This window comes from Bombus impatiens, unplaced genomic scaffold (genome assembly GCF_000188095.3).
Source record: "Bombus impatiens unplaced genomic scaffold, BIMP_2.2 scf_0107, whole genome shotgun sequence".
NCBI classification, from domain to species: Eukaryota; Metazoa; Arthropoda; class Insecta; order Hymenoptera; family Apidae; genus Bombus; species Bombus impatiens.
In genome coordinates, this window is record NT_176526.1 from 694,998 (window position 1) to 715,215 (window position 20,218).

At 36.9% G+C, this 20,218-nt stretch overlaps 1 protein-coding gene and 1 long non-coding RNA gene across 11 annotated transcripts in view; one reads left to right on the forward strand and one right to left on the reverse strand.

Annotated features, from left to right (window-relative positions):
- The window catches only part of LOC117151199, a 73,826-nt gene that overhangs the window by 37,572 nt on the left and 16,036 nt on the right, over positions 1 to 20,218 (reverse strand). The gene's annotated exons all lie outside the window — the stretch shown is intronic.
- The window catches only part of LOC100743537 (aquaporin-like), a 53,112-nt gene that overhangs the window by 23,817 nt on the left and 9,077 nt on the right, over positions 1 to 20,218 (forward strand). For 3 of the 10 annotated variants that reach the window (XM_012380796.3, XM_033318717.1, XM_033318718.1), the window contains exons 5-6: positions 1,325 to 1,769; positions 2,819 to 3,366. The exons of 6 other annotated variants lie outside the window; for them this stretch is intronic. In XM_012380796.3, the coding sequence (XP_012236219.1) occupies positions 1,325 to 1,726 (402 nt within the window). In that variant the 3' untranslated portion in view covers positions 1,727 to 1,769; positions 2,819 to 3,366. Of the gene's footprint in view, positions 1 to 1,324; positions 1,770 to 2,818; positions 3,367 to 6,828; positions 7,130 to 20,218 lie in introns of those variants that run through there. One more of the 10 variants, XM_033318720.1, reaches the window with a different exon arrangement.

A 20,218-nucleotide genomic window follows, 5' to 3' on the forward strand; every position in this document is an offset into this window, starting at 1 on the left:
AATTTTTAAATTTTTGAATTTTTAAATTTTTATTCTATATTTTCGACTTCTTTTCCCGCGTAGAATCACCCCCTTTCCGCTTGTACCACCAGTTACCAACCACCCTGTATAATGCGGTAAATAAATAAATTGTAATGAGGATTATATAGGGTGAAACAGATAGAAGAGAAACGTGCGAACCAGATCTGCGTGGTATCGCCATGTGATTTCGTGTAAATGGTTGTTTGATAGTTGGAGGTCGTACGAAGGTCAAGTTCGATTTTTCAGACGGGATGACACGTTTCTTTACGTAGCATCAGCGGTGCACTGGTACGTTAATAAATCGCCATTACATAAAACAATGTGTTGGATCGCTCACACGAAGTATATCATTTTCTCTTGCAATTGACTTTCATTGACCTTGAATGTTCTTGAACGTGCAGATCATTGTACGCGTGTTAAAACGCCACGCTAGATGGTACGTAAAGAAGCACATCGTCCCATTTGAAAAAACGAAAGTGATCTTCGTATGACCTCTACGCGTCCATTTATCAAAGAACTATTTACATCAAATTATGTGCTCCACGACATCGTGCAATCTTTGCTTTCACACATCTGTTCTGTCACTAATAACAGCAGAGATATTTAGGTGGCCTATTTTAGCCTCACCCTGTATATGTAATAAATAAGATCGTACGATAATTATAACAATGCACGATAATATGATGGTACGACACGGATCTAGTCAGGAGCGGATTTACCTTGACGCTAGTGACGCTATGGCGGCCCCAAAAGTGTTTGTGAAAAAGATCAACGAACGATTGTCGCAATCGGATAAAATACATCTGTCAGTTTACAAAGACTGAGATAAGAATTTTGGCTCCGCTGAAACAACGTTCGTCGAGTCAACGCGTATAGCTGTTGGAATATTCGAGACGTCCATCGACGACTCGATGGGTCCATTCGAAAGTGACCAGGAGGATTGTTGCGTTTCCTAAGCTGCGCGAGAATCCACCGAATCCTCCACTTGAATTTCTGCCAGCAGTGCTGCATAGTTAATATTCACCTAGCCTGAGCGAATATCGTGTCCTGACCAATTTCCTATTGGTTTAACAAAAATCATTTGTGGCATCTTATAAATTTGCTTTAGAAAGGTGAAAGACTGGGCCGAAGGTGACCCAAAGTGATCATTAGCTTCGGGCCCGCAAAGGATTAAATCCGCCATTGAATGTGACAACAATTTTATGCGACATTTCGATCGACACGTCGGTAGTTTTAGCGTTAAATCGAACCCCGATCGAAACTCGTCCAGCTTCTTCGATACAGAATTCTTCGATCTCTGCAGGTGATAACACCGGTGCAGCTAATGTACACCGCGCAGGGGGCAGGAGACTCCTTCTGCATGACGGACATTCACGCAGATCTGACCACTCTTCAGGGTGCCATGGCGGAGGTCTTGGCCACTGGGCTTCTCGTCTTCTTCGCTTGCGGTCTATGGGACTGTCGAAACGCCGCCAACACAGACTCGGCACCAATGAGAGTTGGCTTCTGCATCACCGTCCTGTGTCTCATTTTCATCCCATACACTGGCTGCAGTTTGAATCCGGCAAGGACACTAGGTCCAGCCATCTGGAATGGCTACTGGACTAATCATTGGGTCTTCTGGATTGGTCCAATCGGTGGCGCTATCGTGTCGTCGTTGCTGTATCGATGTCTGTTTCTTTGCAAGACTACCGAGTCTGAATAGCGGACAACGTCGGAACAGTGCTGCAGGATGATGAACGGCGATGGTAGGTTTTGCAGTTGCAGGATCGGGATTATTAGGAATAGCGAATAGCGATAGTAGAGCGTCCATTTGTTCCAACTTGTCGCTGATTAGCCTCCTGCTACGTTTTCTTTCCCGCAGGACAAACGCGGGATAATAACAGGGCGACTCGTAACTTGTGCGATTTCTTCGTTCCAAGACTCGATATCGTCACGCGGAAGAATCTATTCACGCGTTAACAGAAGCGACTCTCTGGCGATAATTTCTTAATCGTCTGAATTAATTATAGAGGCAATTTCATAATTTCTTTATTTAAGAACGTAGTTGTATGGGAACATATATATGGCGTATTGACCGTCGCGCTGATTTTATGCACAATGTATATCGATGGTACAACCGTGGAGAGGGTGATTGTACATGAAAAAATAAGTCGAAAACGTGGAATACATTTTTTTCATTCGAGGCTTCGTTTTCGAGAGAATCCACTTTGAATTTCGTCCGGCTACGCCTGCGCTTGACCATCTCGTGGTTAAAAGCAAACATATGCCGCAATTTTATGAGTAACAATAAAGCGTGTAATACTTAAGAGTTACTTTATTAATGCAATATTTATTGAAAATGCCGGCCATCGTACTGCATACACGGATGTGGTCTCTGAATTCAATTTTTAACGCATCTTCCGTTTTCAGTTCTTCGAACGAGAAAATGATCCTCGCTTTTCATTCTGCGAGATTTCTGCCGTTTTCGGAATAAACTTGTCGTTTATCATGTACGTTTAAAAGGACAAAGTAAACAACGGTTTGTATCGAGATCCGTTTGAGCACGACATAGTCAAGCGCACGCGCTCCAGCATCTCAAACATCGAACGCGCACACAGCATTCGACGATTCACAGTTCTCGTCGTCCTCTTTCGTACAGATAGAATCGAGAATTGCTGGAAAATTTCTTTCGTCTTCGTCGGTTTCCGCTCTGTTCGCTCGATCTCACTTCCCGCGACTGATCGATACGACCGAGGGGAAGAGGCGGCGAGAAAATAGTTGGAGCCACGTTAATCCACTGTCTTATTGGTTTCAGCGAGCAGAATCGTATTCAGATGGTCCGTAGTTCACAATTCGAGCGAGAAATCCTAATCGTGTCGCGGAAGCCGAAAGTGGGGGACGATCGCAGGGCCGAGTAAAGGATCGAGGATCAAGAAGAGGCGGAAACTTGGCGGAACGTGAGGCGAGAAGGACTTCTCGGTTGCGCAGACCGATTTTCCCAAACGATTCGTTCTCTTCTTAGATCGATATCATCTCCTCTTACGTATATTTTTCTACGAAGTACGTAATTTTCGAACCGCGGCGCAAAGTTTCGCGTAATTTCGATGGAAAGTTTCCGAGAGGGAGACAAGAGAGGGAAGCGTCGTCGAATAAAAATTGTTCGTAGAATTCTTTGTCTGTGAATAAAACGCGGGAAAGGATTGCCGATTGTTTTCAATGCCTCGTTTATCGAATGGATAGGTCACGAAAGAATCGAATTCTTCGATCTATTGCGTTTTTAAAATTACGAAATTCAGAATTTGCCAAAAGCGATCGAGATGTGTGCACGCAGAGGCAGAAATAAATTTGATACGTTTTAAGAAACTTTTATCGTGTCTTTTCGCCGCTCCTACCTTCTTCCATCCTTATTTCGATTTTTCATTCCCAGAAAAAAAGGAAAACATTTTATTATTCTATATTTTATTAAATTCGTAAGTTTACGAGATCGCGAGTAGTTTCGCGAAAGAAACGCGATCTCCGTCAACCGTTCAATCTCAAGATTGTAAATAAAATAATTTTCCAGCCATACGATCCTTTCGTACAATTATTTAATCACCCGGCAATCGTCGATAAATAAATAATAAAAACCTCATAGCTGATAAAAAGAGTGGTTTTAATTTCAACGGCAGGCTGTTGCCTGTTTCGACAGCTTTCGCATTCGAAAAAAAGATTTCGAAAATGAGCGATTAAAACCGATTCATTCGCGTCGCTCTCTGCGAGTTCCCGAAACGTGCAAACGCTGGCAGCTGGCGCAAAAAAACTCTCGGCACGTTTACCAACACCGTGCAACAGCTCTTGGCGCGATAACAGAGTTTATCTGCGAAAGTTTTTTGCTTGAAATTCGAGGAATATTCAACACGACATACGCAGCAAATTAAGCGTCGTCTATGAGAGAAGGTGGGCGAGTGTGTGGCTCGTCGTGTAGTCGGAAATCGACACGTCCGAATTTTTTCTTTCTTTCCTTTTTACCGTACGAAGAGGCTTGGTAAACTTTCCGTATGGTTTTTACAGAAGTCACCGGCGAACGAGTCGTTTCGCGACTCATTTTCAAAATCGTTTTTTATGCAATAACACAAACTGTCAAAACAGAGAAATGTTCTGTCGTTGAAATAACAATGGAATATCGGTGTTTCGATCCGCCACGGAGCTTTCACGCGCAACAGCGGATGAGGCTCCAGGATAAATAATTTAATCACTTCTGTTGCAATCGGACACGGATTTTTAACGCCGAGTCCATATGTTTGTAGCTTTTGGCGTATTTCACTATCGTTAATTGTTCTACGATTTTTCACTCGCGATAGATATTTATATATTTATATATATTATATTTATTTATTTATAGATGCAGAGAGATCGTACACAATAGCAGCATTCGTGTCAATGACGTATTATCATAAGTCGAAGAATTCTCAGGTTTTTTAATCGCGCGTTGAAATAAACGTATGACTAATCGTTTCTAGAAATCGCATGTTTTATTTTATCAACGATGTCTCTGGTTTCAGATATTTCCCATACTCGATAATATTTGTCGTTCAACGAGTCGTTTTGTTGAAACGGGTCGACTCGAAAGCTCAACAATCGCACGAGTAGCTGTGGCAGAAATTGCAGCACCTAAATTGCGGCTAATTAGAACGACGTATCGCGTGAGTCGATAGCATCGATCGAAAGGCATCTGTCCTGTGAAAACAGAGAACACATTTCAAATCTCTCGAAGCCAATTTCCCTGATCTTCTGCATCGAAGTTCGACTTTCGAAGCACCGCGTATATTTTCTTTGAATTTCCCCAGAGTCGGTGCACGTCGTTTGAATTTATAAGAAATTTGAAGACGCAGAAGTGCACAGAGTGCAGGCGATATGCAAAGATATAAAAAATATCCGGAGCACGGGCGATGGATCAGGCGAAAGAAACGAGTGGAAGCAATTTTATAAAAATATTATTTTTCTATAAATATCCACGATATATTTACTTACAAGCAACTCTACTTCTTCACTTTGCTGTTCTGTTTCTAACCGAATCTACGTTTCTCCCCAAAGAACGAGTCTTACATTTTTTAACCAAATAAGCCCGATCTTTCTTCCGAAGTTCGATTTTTTAAAGAATTTAACGAATTTCGTTGGAGGCACCGTCGTTTAATTTTGTATCAAATCGAAAGATGCAAAAATGCACAGAATGCACGTGCTTTGCAAAGATACATGAAATGTGTATAATACAAAGGGCAATATTTATCAGGCAAAAGGAACGAATGAAAGTAATTTAATAAAGATATACATTTCTACAGATATCCATGCTACGCCTGTAAGCGATCTCTAGTTGAACACAGTGAACAAACATTCTCATCATTTTTTTTCAAGAGAACGCGCTTTAAACTTTCTAATCCAATTTCCCCAATCTTCTCTCCGATGCTCGACTTTTCAAGCACGTCTCACGTTTTCATTAGATTTCTCCGGAGTATGCGCAATATAGCGACTCTTATTCAAAATCTATCAGGAACATCAAAACTGAGAGAAAAAAAAGAATAATAACACTGAACACGATGTACAAAATATGCAAAGTGTAAAGTACAAATTAGTGAACATTTTTGTAATTTTGTAAAGACATAAACTTGTATAGATATCCGCAGTCTGCTCAAACGCAAGCTTGAAAAAGCATACTAACCAGGTCTGAACCTAATTGAGTCCACGTTCCCTCAAAGAGTCTCTTCTCTTATCCAAAAACCACAAGAAACCACAAGAAGCATAAGGAAGTAAAGATGCAGAAATTAATAAAAGCAATTTTGTAAAAAAGAAAGACAAATTTCTGTAGAGATCCGCAGTCTGTTCAATCGCAAGCTGCACTTCTGCAAGCTTGAAAGGGCATTCTAACCAGGTCTGAACCTAATTGAGCCCACGTTCCCTCAGAGTCTCTTCTCTTATCCAAAAACCACAAGAAACCACAAGAAGCATAAGGAAGTAAAGATGCAGAAATTAATAAAAGCAATTTTGTAAAAAAGAAGAAACATAAATTTCCATAGATATCCGCAGTCTGCTCAAACGCAAGCTCCACTTCTACAAGCTTGAAAAGGTATTCTAACCAGATCTGAACCTAAATGAGTTCACGTTCCCTCAAAGAGTCTCTTCTCTTATCCAAAAACCACAAGAAACCACAAGAAACCGCAAGAAATCACAAGAAGCATAAGGACGTAAAGATGCAGAAATTAATAAAAGTAATTTTGTAAAAAAGAAAGACAAATTTCTGTAGAGATCCGTAGTCTGCTCAAACACAAGCTACACTTCTACAAGCTTGAAAAGGCATTCTAACCAGGTCTGAACCTAATTGAGTCCACGTTCCCTCAAAGAATCTCTTCTCTTATCCAAAAACCACAAGAAACCACAAGAAGCATAAGGACGCGAAGATGCAGAAATTACTGAAAGTAATTTTGTAAAAAAGAGAAAGACAAATTTCTACAAAGCTCAATTTCTACAAGCTTGAAAAAACGTTGCAACCATGTCTGAACCCAATTATGACCACGTTTCGAAACGAATCTCCTCTGAAATCTCCTAAAACCAATTTGCCTCGTGTTGCAGCCGAAGCTGAACTTCCGAAGCACCCAGTATGTACATTTGGAAGTTCCTTGAGAAAAGCGCCGCGAGTCGGCGCACCTATGTTGTTTACAGTGGCCGTGTAGACGGACTGGTGAGTTTGTTGCACGCGTGTTAAAAATAAAACTGGCTACTCGCTAATCGAAAATAAACGTAGGCTGTTGCGCGCGCGTTCGCGCTCGTGCGCACGCCAGTAGCTGCAGTCTGGTGGGGCGGCTACGTGGAGCAGAGGTTCCACGCTGAATCAACCGTGGTCGAGAGACCGCGACCACGTGCCAGCGCGATAAAAGTGCGTACGATCGTACAGGATCGTGACCGTTCACAAACAATCGGGACGAGCGACCGTGCGCTGCCTCATTCTTGCTTTCCGATCGATCGAGATCGTCGCCGTTCGATCTCTCGCCGTCTTCGCACACAGTGTCAGTGTATACTGTATACTATACTATACTACATTATAGTGAGCGTGTGGCAGCAACTGGCGTCATGTCCTCTAGCGATCTTCGTTCAGGTGAGTAAGCCGCATTTGCAAACAAATTATTCTCGTAGCAGGTTGGTCAAGTTGGAGGGAAAATGTAGTCCGGAACTCTGTGGTTAGTACAGATCGCTGTAGACAGGAAAATTGGTGAAAATTTGCAGCGGATAAAGTTTGGCAGAAACGAGAATGAAAGAGACGATTGCAGCTGACCGAGGATATATTTAACGCGGTACTGTTAGTAAATTTCGCGAGGATGAAGTATGACGAGACAAAGAGAAACGGGAATCGCGTAGGTCGTTGGAGATAAATTGTTCTGGTAGAAATTTAGCGATGTAGATGGCAAATAGATCTACCGATCGAGCACAGGTCGAGCGAACGTTTTGTTGCTACGATCTATTAATCTCGCGTGGACGAATTTTTGGACAGAAATGGAAAGGATAGGAGAATCGAGCGAATCGTTGTTAAATATATAATTGTTCTGGTAGAAGATCATTCGTGTAGATCGAAAATAAGTCCAGCGAGAAAGCATAGTAGAGATGGCTGGAGGAAAGGTGTAGTAGATTTAGCGAAAATTCGCTGAGGATAGGTTTTCATGGTTTTGAGAGAGAAAGGAAAATAAAAGAGGGATTGACCGGACCTGTAGAGTAAAATGGGGCATGGTCGTGCGTACAATGGTACGCTTTGTTTGGTTTCGATGGCACCTCGTCACTCGGTTCGTAGTTATACGCGGTGGCACTGTAAATACCGAGTACAGGCGGACTGAAAATTTCGTGCAGAAGATATGGAAGTTTGTTTGTTTCTGACAAAAATTTGTACCCGAGCATCGACGAAAGGAATTTTGAATATTCAAATTGGCTAATCGAATTTTAGATTCGATGAATGTTTTTTTTTTTAATTACAACTTAAACGATAATATAACGATATTTACAAGAAATCTGATGATCTTGTGATTTTAGATTCGATGATTATCCAATTCGGTGGATAATTCTTTCAAATTAAATGCTGCACATATTTGGTATTCAATAGCTGATTTTTTGAATATTGATGCATAAAAGATGTTGCGAATATTTCAATTCGCCGATTGAATTTTAGATTCGTTTCGAGTTTGAAATTCATTCATATATTCGGTTGATTCGTTCGGTTTTTTAAATATGTATACGTTTGGAATTCAATGGACGAAACGACATCTTAAACAATGAAGTTTTATTCTACAATAATTTCCAGACACCCTATGTATGTTCTATCATCGTGAGAACCAGGCCAATTGCGAGTACAGTTTCATTTCCGAAATGTTCGTAGCCTGCGAGACCAAGTGTCTCGAGATTCTTGGCTAATCAAAATACACGTTACACGCAAATCCATACACATATCCATATACCGGGTGATCACGAGAAAACTATCGTCGAAATAAACTTCTTTTAGAGGAAAAAGGGAAAGAGAGGGAATAAAAAGGAAATTTCTTCGATAGATACATTAGTTCCATTACTCTCTTGCCAGACTAAACTAACATAAAAAATGATAAATAAATAAAAATACATAATAAAGTCATAACCTAAAAGATAAAACGATTCGCTTTGAAAACCAGCATTGGGCTATTTTTATTACAAATAACGTGATCTATTTTGCAAGATAATTAATTCTCACTCGTCGTAATTTATTTTTTCCATCATTTTTGCGAAGCGTGAATTTTAGAGGTAACTTTCTTAGTATTTGCTTAGAATTCAAACTCGATAAAAATGTGTTTTCCAGGAACAAGGTAAGAAACGATTGAGACATTCAAAACATATTATTAGCAATAGACCGAGGTACTCTATGCAAATTCATATTTCTTCGAATGTAATTAAAAAGATTCAAGCGTATGTTAGAAAATTGTTCTTACCTTGCAAGCATCACCGAAATCACTATACTTTGCATATTTTATATATTCTGCGCAATTTCACACTTTTCAATCTTCTACGGATGCGTAAGAATCCGCGATCTGATCGTTAGATGACAACGAGGAAAGCAAAGACGAAGAAAAAGTTAGGAAGAATAGCGGATAGCAAAGAGAAAGGAGCGCATAGCGGGAAATTAGTAAGAAATCGTGGCGACTTTCGATAATCACAACTTACGAACGAATGCGTACGACGCCTATGGAATATCATTTTGCAGATAAAAAGTTAACTGACAAAAGTTGAAACGCTAAAAATCTCGTCTGTTTCGGAAAACTCTCGGAAAGGCTACTCTACCTATGCGAAAACACGATAATAATCAACGACGATAATTAAAAGACTCGCGGCAATAAGAAGGCAGTTTCGATATTTCAACTTATTTTACTTTTACTTCTAAGCCGAACAACAGGAAGAAACGCGTAGGTTTCCGATTGAAAAGTGGAAAACTTCATTCTGACTGCAAGTTTGAGAAAGTCGTCAACGGAGAATTTCTATCGATTTTCATCACGATACTTTTCATCTACCTTTTCAAATCTACCTTTTGTACCTTTAATAATATCGATAACCTCGATACGTGGCGAATTCGTCCACGTAATTTGCAAACTCGCATGCGGACAGAATTAACGCTGCGAGATTGCAAGAAATTATTGAAAATTAAATTTTAATATAAAAATAAATCAGCTTCTACATGTTTCTCGATTCGTCGTATCGCATTTTACCACGAACGTGATCTTCCTCCCATGTTTCTTTTCTATTCCATAAATCTATTGGCTTGGCAACTAAGTGATTGCGGCCTTTGTCGATACCACCTAGTGACAAAAGCCGCAACCACTTAGTTGCCAAGCCAATATTAACAGGATGTCGTATCCATTTTTGTTCCTTCGTATCAACTTAAATACGCGTTCGATAAAACATTTGTTACGCGTAATTGCTATCGACGCGCTGATGTAACGAGAAAATTGGGGAAAATAACGTGGAAAATCATCGCTTCGAAGCTGTATCATTTCTCCACTCGAACTGATCGTTTCGAAATTTCACCTTCCTTTAGAGACAAAAATATTCATTTTTCTCGCTGTCATTGTAACCCACATTTAAACTGCGTTTTACGTATCGTGAATTTTATTGGCTTGGCAACTAAATGACTGCGGCTTTCGTCAATGCCACCTAATGACAAAGGCCGCAGTCACTTAGTTGCCAAGCCAATATAAACTTGTGATTTTACGAGCGAAAGTTGCAATTTGGAAAACGTGGAAACGCGATTTCAGCTTCTTCGATTAACGTCGCGCTAATTCATCTCTCCTTCTGTTTTACGATACACGTCGTCGCTCGTACAATGTTGCACAGCGTTCGTAATGCCTGTTTTATATTTGAAACGTGGTTGGTTTAAACGAATAGCTCGGTACGAAGAAGCATAATGAGATCCATTGAACATGTGAAACGTGGAGGAAGATTTGCTCGGGAATAACAAACGGTTGTTGCAAATGAGTTCCGCGACACTAGTCGACCGATGCTTCTGTGCAACATTGTATACGTTGTTACAATGATTCCATAGTATGACACGACTCCAAGTCGTTCGACATGGATTTCTGTTTGGCTAACATCTGTTTGTCATTTGCTATTAGTCATATAGCAAGTCATTTAACGTTTATACAATAATTTAGTACGACTTTGAAGTTGTGCCACACACCTTTGTCTGAACAATGGCAGATCACACGAAGAAACACGATAAATAGGAAGATATACGTCGATGATTATGAAATATACAGACAGTAGATGGCCTACATGAAGAATGTAGCAAAACATGAGCTTATCGCGTATGTTACGTTGCATCTATTTACATTAGAACAATCTGTAAGTAACTTTGCAAAGTAGTGGTAATTGAACCATTGGATCGAAGTGGCTGCTACGTCGTTAAACAGAATCCGGTTGATACGTCGAACGCAAAACTGTAAACATCTCGAAAGGAAAACTATATGACTTAGGCCACTTTCATAATCACCGGCACATGTATTGTCTTATTGATCGTCTCCTTTTTTTATTAGTTTAGTGACTAACCGTGATCGCTGAGAGTTAATCTTTGTACGAAATATAGTTTTATATTTGCAAAGGAAGATAATAATTTAGCCTTAAGATTGTAATTATAGATAATATTTAGAAATATAATTTTCTTTATGGAATAAATCCAAAGAGATGGAATATTAAAACTAACTAAAATATTTCCCAACAATGTAGTTAATTCGATCATTAAAATTTATATTTACACAAAATGTATTTTTTTTATATTTGAAAAAGAAGATAATAATTTAGACTTAAGATTGTAATTATGCTTAAAGATAATATTTAGAAATATAATCTTCTTTTTGGAATAAATCCAAACAGATGGAATATTAAAACTAAATAAAATATTTCTCAACAATGTGGTTAACTCGAACACTAAAACTTATATTTACACAAAATATATTTTTTTTTTATATTTGGGGAAGGAATAATTTACCTTTAAAGATTGTAATTATAATTAAAGATAATATTTAGAAATATAATTTTCTTTTTGGAATAAATCCAAACAGATGGAATATTAAAACTAAATAAAATATTTCCCAACAATGTAGTTAACTCAAACACTAAAACATATATTTACACAGTATATATATATTTTTATATCTGAGAAAGAAGTAGTAATTTAGCTTTAAAGATTGTAATTATATTTAAATATAATATTCGCAAATATAATTTTCATTTCGGCTCGTACAAATCCAAATGGATGGAATATTAATATAGTTGGCAACTAAGTGATTGCGGATTTTATCATTACCACCTAATCACAAAATCCGCAATCACTTAGTTGCCAAGCCAATAAATAAAATATTTTCTAACAATAAATTAATTCGAGCAGCGCGTTTGGAACCGATTACACTGATCAAGAAACGAAGCTAACGGTTACGTAAAATATGGAAACCTGGTTGGATTAGTTCGCCTTTTCTTTCCACTTCGGATGACCTTGGAATACATACAGCTACGAGAATACCATTTAAAATCGCTTCGATCGATGAATTATAATATTTACATAAACAGAGTTTCACAGGAAACGGACATTCTCGCATTTACGTTTTATGTATATTTGGTGATTATTTAAAATATTCGTTTTACATGGAAAGATAAGAGTACTTCGTCGCCTAGGTATAAAAATTGAACGATCGAATAGAGAAACGATGTCTGTTCGTTGGAATTTTTCTAACAGTATTGCGAACGAGACAAAACACGTGACGGCGTATTAAAATTGCAAATCAACATCAGATATCTGCAATTACATCTTAGCAGATGATATGAGTTTATGTTGTTTCTTTTTCTTTTCCTTTTTTTTTTCTATGTGATAAAGTCATGTTAAGGCTATGTAAAGTTACGCAACAATTCCCTGCAACTTACGATTTATTCCGTTTCGATTTATTTTGCTAAATATTTTCGTGTTGATAACGATGTTTAACAAATTGGAATTTTACATAAATAATATTTTATATGCTTACAATAAATGTTTCCGCGTTATATTTATGTGATCATTAATGTCGAACAGACAATTTTTAGATTTAGGTGGCCTTATAATTATTATAATTCTGTTATATGATTATTAACGTCGAGTAAATAAATGCTTTCTCCATTTAGGTGTTAACACAACTGTAACATATACGGCGTGACATTTTTAATAATGATACATTTAATATGAAAAAAAAGATTGCGCAAGAGAGACATTTTTTAACGTAGACACTGTATGTCCCATTCTCAGCATGACAAATTTTTATGCAACAGCTTTTATTTAGAAAATTAAATCCCGCTACTGAACGAGCTATTAACATTGTTAATGAATCGTTACCTCGCTACTTGTTCGCGTTTATTTTCATTAATTCCATCTTACCATATTCGTCATTTATATCTCGGCTGGTTTCTCAGGATCCATAGAAGCAAACATAATCCAGCTTTCTATGGATATTTCCAAAGAAGTTTCAAATATGCATACAAATTCGTGCAAATAATAATAATCTGTGCTCGTCATAAAACAAAACTAACGTCCGTCGATATTGTTGTAGGGAAGAGAATTAGCAAGTTGGACTATTTGGAGGAAAAATGTTATTCTCCTGTACTTGATTGCAGTAAAATTCCAGAATAATTCATTTTCCGGGAACTCGAGGAGAAAGAGATAAACTTGAAAAAATACTGCGGAAGATTAGAAAAAATGCTTAATGTGCACAATCGAAAGTCGCGCGTTTGTTTGCGAATGTAAACGTAGCTAAAACGCAAGTAAGCAGCGAAGATTCGATAACAGAATTGCATCGTGCGATCAAACTTTTTGATTGCGTAACGATATTACTGCATGGAATACCATTTTCTACCGATCGTTATACTTTCTTTTTACGAGCGACGAACCGTCGCGTTGTCCTAAAACTTGATCCTCCGGTTATCGTGTGCCAGTCTGGCTCATAGGTGTGTGTATATATATATATATATATATATATATATATATATATATATATATATATATATATATATATATATATATATATATATATATATATATATATATATATATATATATATATATATATATATATATATATATATATATATATATATATATATATATATATATATATATATATATATATATATATATATATATATATATATATATATATATATATATATATATATATATATATATATATATATATATATATATATATATATATATATATATATATATATATATATATATATATATATATATATATATATATATATATATATATATATATATATATATATATATATATATATATATATATATATATATATATATATATATATATATATATATATATATATATATATATATATATATATATATATATATATATATATATATATATATATATATATATGTTTAAATTAGATTCGTTTTATATTCGTATCGAGATTGCTTCGATTTTCAGTTGGGTCAAAGTCGTTGCTCGTTCCAATTCGTGTCTAGTTCATCAGATCTATCGTGACTAAAATTTCTTCGAAACCGATAGCAACGACGAATTCTTCGCGAAGATAAGTAACGTAATTCAGAGAAGATTGGAATTGTTCGAGGAAAAATTCTTGGCCAATTTATGCCAGTTCCGTGAGAAAGCATCCAAGTATTTTCATTGTTATACGATAGAGACTTCTCTCGGTGTAAGTTTCTTCTTATCTGCTTAATTATAAATTACAGTTTATGCATTAGATTTAAATTTTAGATTGAGATTAGATTTAAAAATGTTTATTTATCATAGAATAGAATCTTTGCTTTAGGTCACGAAATTTATGTTTCTCGATTATACGGTCGAACCTTAATTTCGAACAATTGAATAAAATAATGTGATTCTTATTACTTCGATTGAAAGTCGGAATTTGTTAGACCCGAATTTGAATTTTAGATCCTAAGATTTAGCTCTTTCTCTTAAATCCCAATCCAAATAATCTTATTGATTTTATATCTTCCAATTAAAATAAACGAAATATTTTGTTTGTTTTATACCAACAGAATATTTTGTTACAGTTCCAAAAATTAGGTTAGGAACAAGTGGAGCAGTAAGATTAAGCTAGGTTTAATTTACGATCGTTTAGGTTAGGTTTAAGTTCGCGTCCATTACTCTGTGAAATCTGTCTACGAAGGGTTTAGGTTAGGTTCGTTTCACAAAATGTTTCTCGTTTTAGCTAAAAACGTGTCGTAAATTAGAGAGAAAGGGCCAAAAACGTTGGTCCTGATTCTGACAGACTGCCACTTATTTTAAACAACCTATCGAATATTATGAAAACAGTTCTTATCGTTCATAATGCCACAGCTGCGCTTAGATATGATCGTTTAAAATAGCTTACGAGCCTACGAGACTATAGATATCTATAGGGGGATTGAAAAACAATGTATAAACACGGATAAGCCTAGACAAGTTTTTCTATTGGCGATGAAAACGATACTAGCGCCACTGGCCTCCATCTACCGAGACTTACGTAACCTATTCTCTTTCGTAACGAAACCTTTTCTATTTGCATTGCTGCGTATCTACTCGTTCCTCCGCCAATTATCAGTCAGGTTTTAGGGGGTTGAATCTTCGTTTATCATTCAGATGCAATGTGCGACGATAAAGTCTAACCAAATTTGTCTTAAACCTGATAGTGACAAATTCACGTTATTCTCAACTCTCTTAATTAAGTCCTATCATATATAATACTATTTAGAATCCTATATAGTTACACGATCTTTAGGATTTCGTGCAGCTATCAGATTTTATTAAATGAAATGTTGTAGCGAGGTATAGAATTTGTTAAATTTTATGGGGGTTTTTGAGGTCACGTCGGTGTATATGAATAACACAATGTTACCAAATAAGGAAGTCATTTCGATAATTATCGGAGTACGAGGAATGGCACAAATCAATCCAATTAAAAATTTTGACCTTTAGAATGGCTAAATCTTTTAAAGGCAATAGATCGATCATTTAAAGCGAAGCTCCTGTTAAAATTATATGAACTTTAATCTGATGGACTTAAAAGATAATTAAAAGATTTGATCCATTTATAATTCCAAAATTCTCTTTCAGTTTTTCTGAACATGTATGACGAATTTGCTAGATGGCGTAAACGTGACTAGAGCTTTTTTCATTATCACTAAATCAAACAGAAGCCCAACATTTTTATTTACATACGATCTCGTGAGGAACCAGTTAAATTTCATCTTATCTGGAAAGTTCTCCACGAAATGCCAGTGAAAATCGAACCAGACTGCCTTTTATCGGCTCTCTGTCCGAGCAAATAGAGAAATTGCGTTATCAGCAAGGGTTATCCGACAGTTGTGTCCATCGCATCGTCCTTGTCTCGTTTGAATTTCGTAAACCAACATTTTTTTGCCATTTATTTTTTCATGCTGTACGAGATAAGTTTATGACAAATACATGTACCACTTGTATTAAATATCTTACCATTTTTATATATATTTTTTCAGATTTGTTTTGTCTGATTACGGTGCTAACGAAATTTCAATATGTTCTACGTGATACACGTGATAATATTAAAACTGTGGATTTCCACATATTTATGGAAAATTTAAAAATGCGAAGATACACAAAATTCGCATAAACTGGAAAAGTACATAAAATATCGAAAATACAGTACTTGTTATAATATTTTATAGATGAAATTTAATTATATTTAATGGATGAAACACAGCTTTGCTGTTTTATTTGCATTAATAAAAATATGAATTTGCAAAAAAATCTGCGGTCTACGCATAACGCACTCATCGAGAAAAGCGTTCAAGCACTTTTGTTGACCATTGTAATTTGTACAAGTGTACTTCCAATTATATCGTCATTTTTGAATTATTTTGGCTACGTTTGATTTAAGTTGTCGTTATATTCCAGTTAGTTTTTAACTTTGTTTCAACTGTGACTGTCTATATGTCGATAGATCATTTAGCATCGATTTGAATGTAAATTAACGAGCCGTACGTTTCCTGAAAACACTCGGTAAAAAAATTAGAATATAGCGTTAGTAGTAATAGTAGCCGTGAACGTATATATTTAGTGCTACAACTGATACAATAGTTTTATTCATATTCAGTTATTCAAACCGGTCAAATACTTTCGCGATATTGTCAAAGTAAATGCTTGCGCTAAATATCTTGTAATTTCTGTAACATATTCCCAACTTCGTTTCAAACTCTATCAAGATAATTGTACAAGAAACTTTACAAATGCAATTATGATAGTCGTCTCTCGTTACAATGTTAATGGAATTCTAGAATGCTTGACGTAACGCACATATGTTCGTAAGAAAGACGCGTCTGAATACATTCTTTTTCTTAAGTCGCTGTACGTATGTAAAATGTTGAGGTGATCGAAAATCGATGGGAATCGGCCTGAAACGTGGCTGGAACGCGGAACAAAGGAGATGGACTTAGGTTGGCCAGACTGGCCGAGCTGACACGAGGCATTAGTCAATTCGAACACGATCTGCGTTATATCTGACGCCGCTTATCCCCCTAATAGGCAGATTATACCGACTAATTGCAGCATAATGTCTCGATGCCGATTCCATAGAATTAGCCGATTGTCGGTTGGCTACACTGCCAGAGGACACTCTCTAAAAACGTTTATTCAATGGACGATCGACTGGAATGTTTGTTTGCTTAACTGGAATTGGGTCGTCGGATTTCTTTTCTCTGCGCGGCTCCTTTTTTTCTTTTTTTTTTTCTCTTTAGATTAGAATGGAAATGTATGGTAATCGCAGAGGCGTTCCGACGACGAGTCTATAATTACTTTCCTCGCTATCTCGGTAGACTTTGTAGTTTGTTCCGATGACCATTGTTATTATTAAACAACAATTCTCGAGGCATTGGGAATCTTTGCCGCGTCACGAGACAATGCAGAGTTTATGAAATGGTTCTTCTACTTTTCAGTGTTTCCCCATCTTCTGTTTTTATTGAGAAGTTACGAAGCTCGGAGAGGTGGAAGTTTTAATTGGCAAATTGCGAGATCTACGATGAGACGAGATTTAAAAAAAAAAATTTCCAGCTTCACGGAAACTACCGCAATATCTGTAGCCGATCGAGAACTTTCGAAGAGTCTACGATGAAACGAAAATTTCGAGGAACCCGTAGTCAATCGAAAATTCGGGAAAATATATAGCGAGGTGAAAGTTATGGAAGAATCTACGATAAATTACAACATCCTACCACCTGTGGCTATTCTAACTGTGTTAGCCCACCTTGCTAACACTGTACACCATATGGTGTCCTTTTTCTCGATCCTTGCCGTCCTTAAGACGCTGCTTAAAACGTACACTTTAGTTTTCATATTCATCTCGACTTTCGAACCACCGTGTATATCGTTCTCTTTTTATTTTCCTTGTTTTGCATATATTTGCGCGTGCGATTTATTTTTCCCCGCGTCGTATCTTTCTACCGAAGCATTTACATAAACAATATTAATAATAATAATAACAAGAATAATAATAAAATAAGAATTCTGGGCCGATCCAAGCAGACAAAGATTCCGATATCGCGAATCTACAGCAATAAATGATTATTTGTCGAAAGAATAGGATAATCTGAACGATCTACGACAAAAAAAAGACACAAGTGGTTCTCGACAAAGTGTTCGAAGATAAGGCAGCACTCGAGTCGAGTCGAATCGACTTCAAAGTTCGTGTCTTTCCTTATCAATCGTGTCAACTTATGAGGAAAGATCGCATGGAAATTATGTGAACTTCTACATTGATAAGGATTGGTATTTTGGAAACTGGAGGAGGTTAGATTAGGTTAGATCAGGTTAGGTTAGGTTAGGTTAGGTTATGTTAGGTTAGGTTAGGTTAGGTAAGGAAGAATATTTATGGCGGAGAACGGGGGAAAATGTCGAAGTGGCGCTAGTGTCGCTAGTGAGAGAACCGAACAATGCGACTGGCATAAATTACACGCAATTACGATGTATCCAGCGAATCGCAATTACCTGTTCACTGGCGTAAAAGCGGCGAAACGCACCGTTGCACGATGCCTGTTTTAAAATCCAATTATCCCTTTCTAAAATATCTCATTCGTATCCTTTTGAAAAAGAAAGATACACTGTATATGTTTTTCTATGCTTCTAATAGATCGTAATGTTGTTCTTGTTACTAATTATATTATTACTATTGTTACTAATTTTGCGATTACTAATCTTCACCGTATTTATCTGTAACAGTATTACGATCTTAGAACATGAACTAAAATTCTGGATCATGTGAATATAAATCAGTTATCAATTTACGAATATTTATAGTCCTGTCGTGATACAGAATGAGGATGATAAAATAATTAATAAAAAAAGATTAGGAGATTAAAGCGAATGATTTCTGAAATTCAACTTGTATTCTCTTCTGTTTTTCTTACGTACGTCTATCATTTACGATAAAAACGTTTCGGATAAGATATTTTTAGAAAAGCGAATAACGTATGCGCTAACGTAATTCGATTACGATGAAAAAATTCCAGCGTTAACAAATTCCTAAAAATTATCGCGTTTATGTAACTGCAAATTAACTACGATGATTACGAAACGGCTACAATTACTTTAATTACTCTGGTTCGTAAATCAGAATCAGCTGCTATAATGAACGTTCGAACGTTTATCTTACACCCGCCACATAAACAAAGCGCAATTACCCAAATTATAGTCGGATTATTGTAAGAGAATTAATCGGACATGTGAATTTGCTTCACAATGTCCATAAAGATTTTGTCAATTCGCGTGGGAAGAATTATCGACGTTAAGTAGCGGAAACTCGGCCGAAGCGAGTCGACTAGCGCAAATGATCATTAAATTTGCAAAGTATCGAAAATTGAGGTAGAATCACACGCAGGAGCCAAGCTTCGAAAATTCCAAAGCTTCGAAGCGAGCCCCAATTCACGCGAAACGCGATAAGAGAGATTAAATTTGCGAAATTTACGAATCAACGTAAAAATGGAAGGAGTGGCGAATTTTTGAAAATCGGTCCGAGACGAGGCGATCGGCGTAACGATGTTAAATTTTCGAGACTTGAAAATTGGCATGGAAACGAACACGAAACCGAGTTTCGGAAATTCGAACCGACTGTGTAGCACGAAAGAATTAAATTTTCAAAGTTTAGAAATTGACGCGAAATTTGGCAAATTCATGAAAATTCACCAGGTGAACTTAAAGTTCGGTCGATAACGTGGATATTGTTTCTCTTTGGCGTTGCCAGGAATTTTCGGTAATTGCAGATAACGAGATCGTGGAACCACGTGTATGGGCATTATTTTGTATGGTTCTAATTTCCACGGGTATAGATATTTTCATCGGGACGGATCGATAGCGATGCCGAAGAGCCACATCAATCACCGTGCACTCTTCCGATGAACGTGCACTCTGATTACTTTGCCGGCATTTACGGACTAGAAGAGCGGATTCGCGGACCAGAGGGCAAAAATACAAGTAACCGCGTGTTTCGGTGGAAAAAACGCGCTCCTTTTCTTTTTTCCGAAGTCCATTCGACGCTGTAATATCATCTAGAAACGTATATGCGAAGAGATTCGTGATTAACTGTGAGGTTATGTTCGCGTGCACTTAACGATCTTTTGGTTTGAAACTCCCTGTATAGAAGTATCGAGAATTAGCAGTAAGTT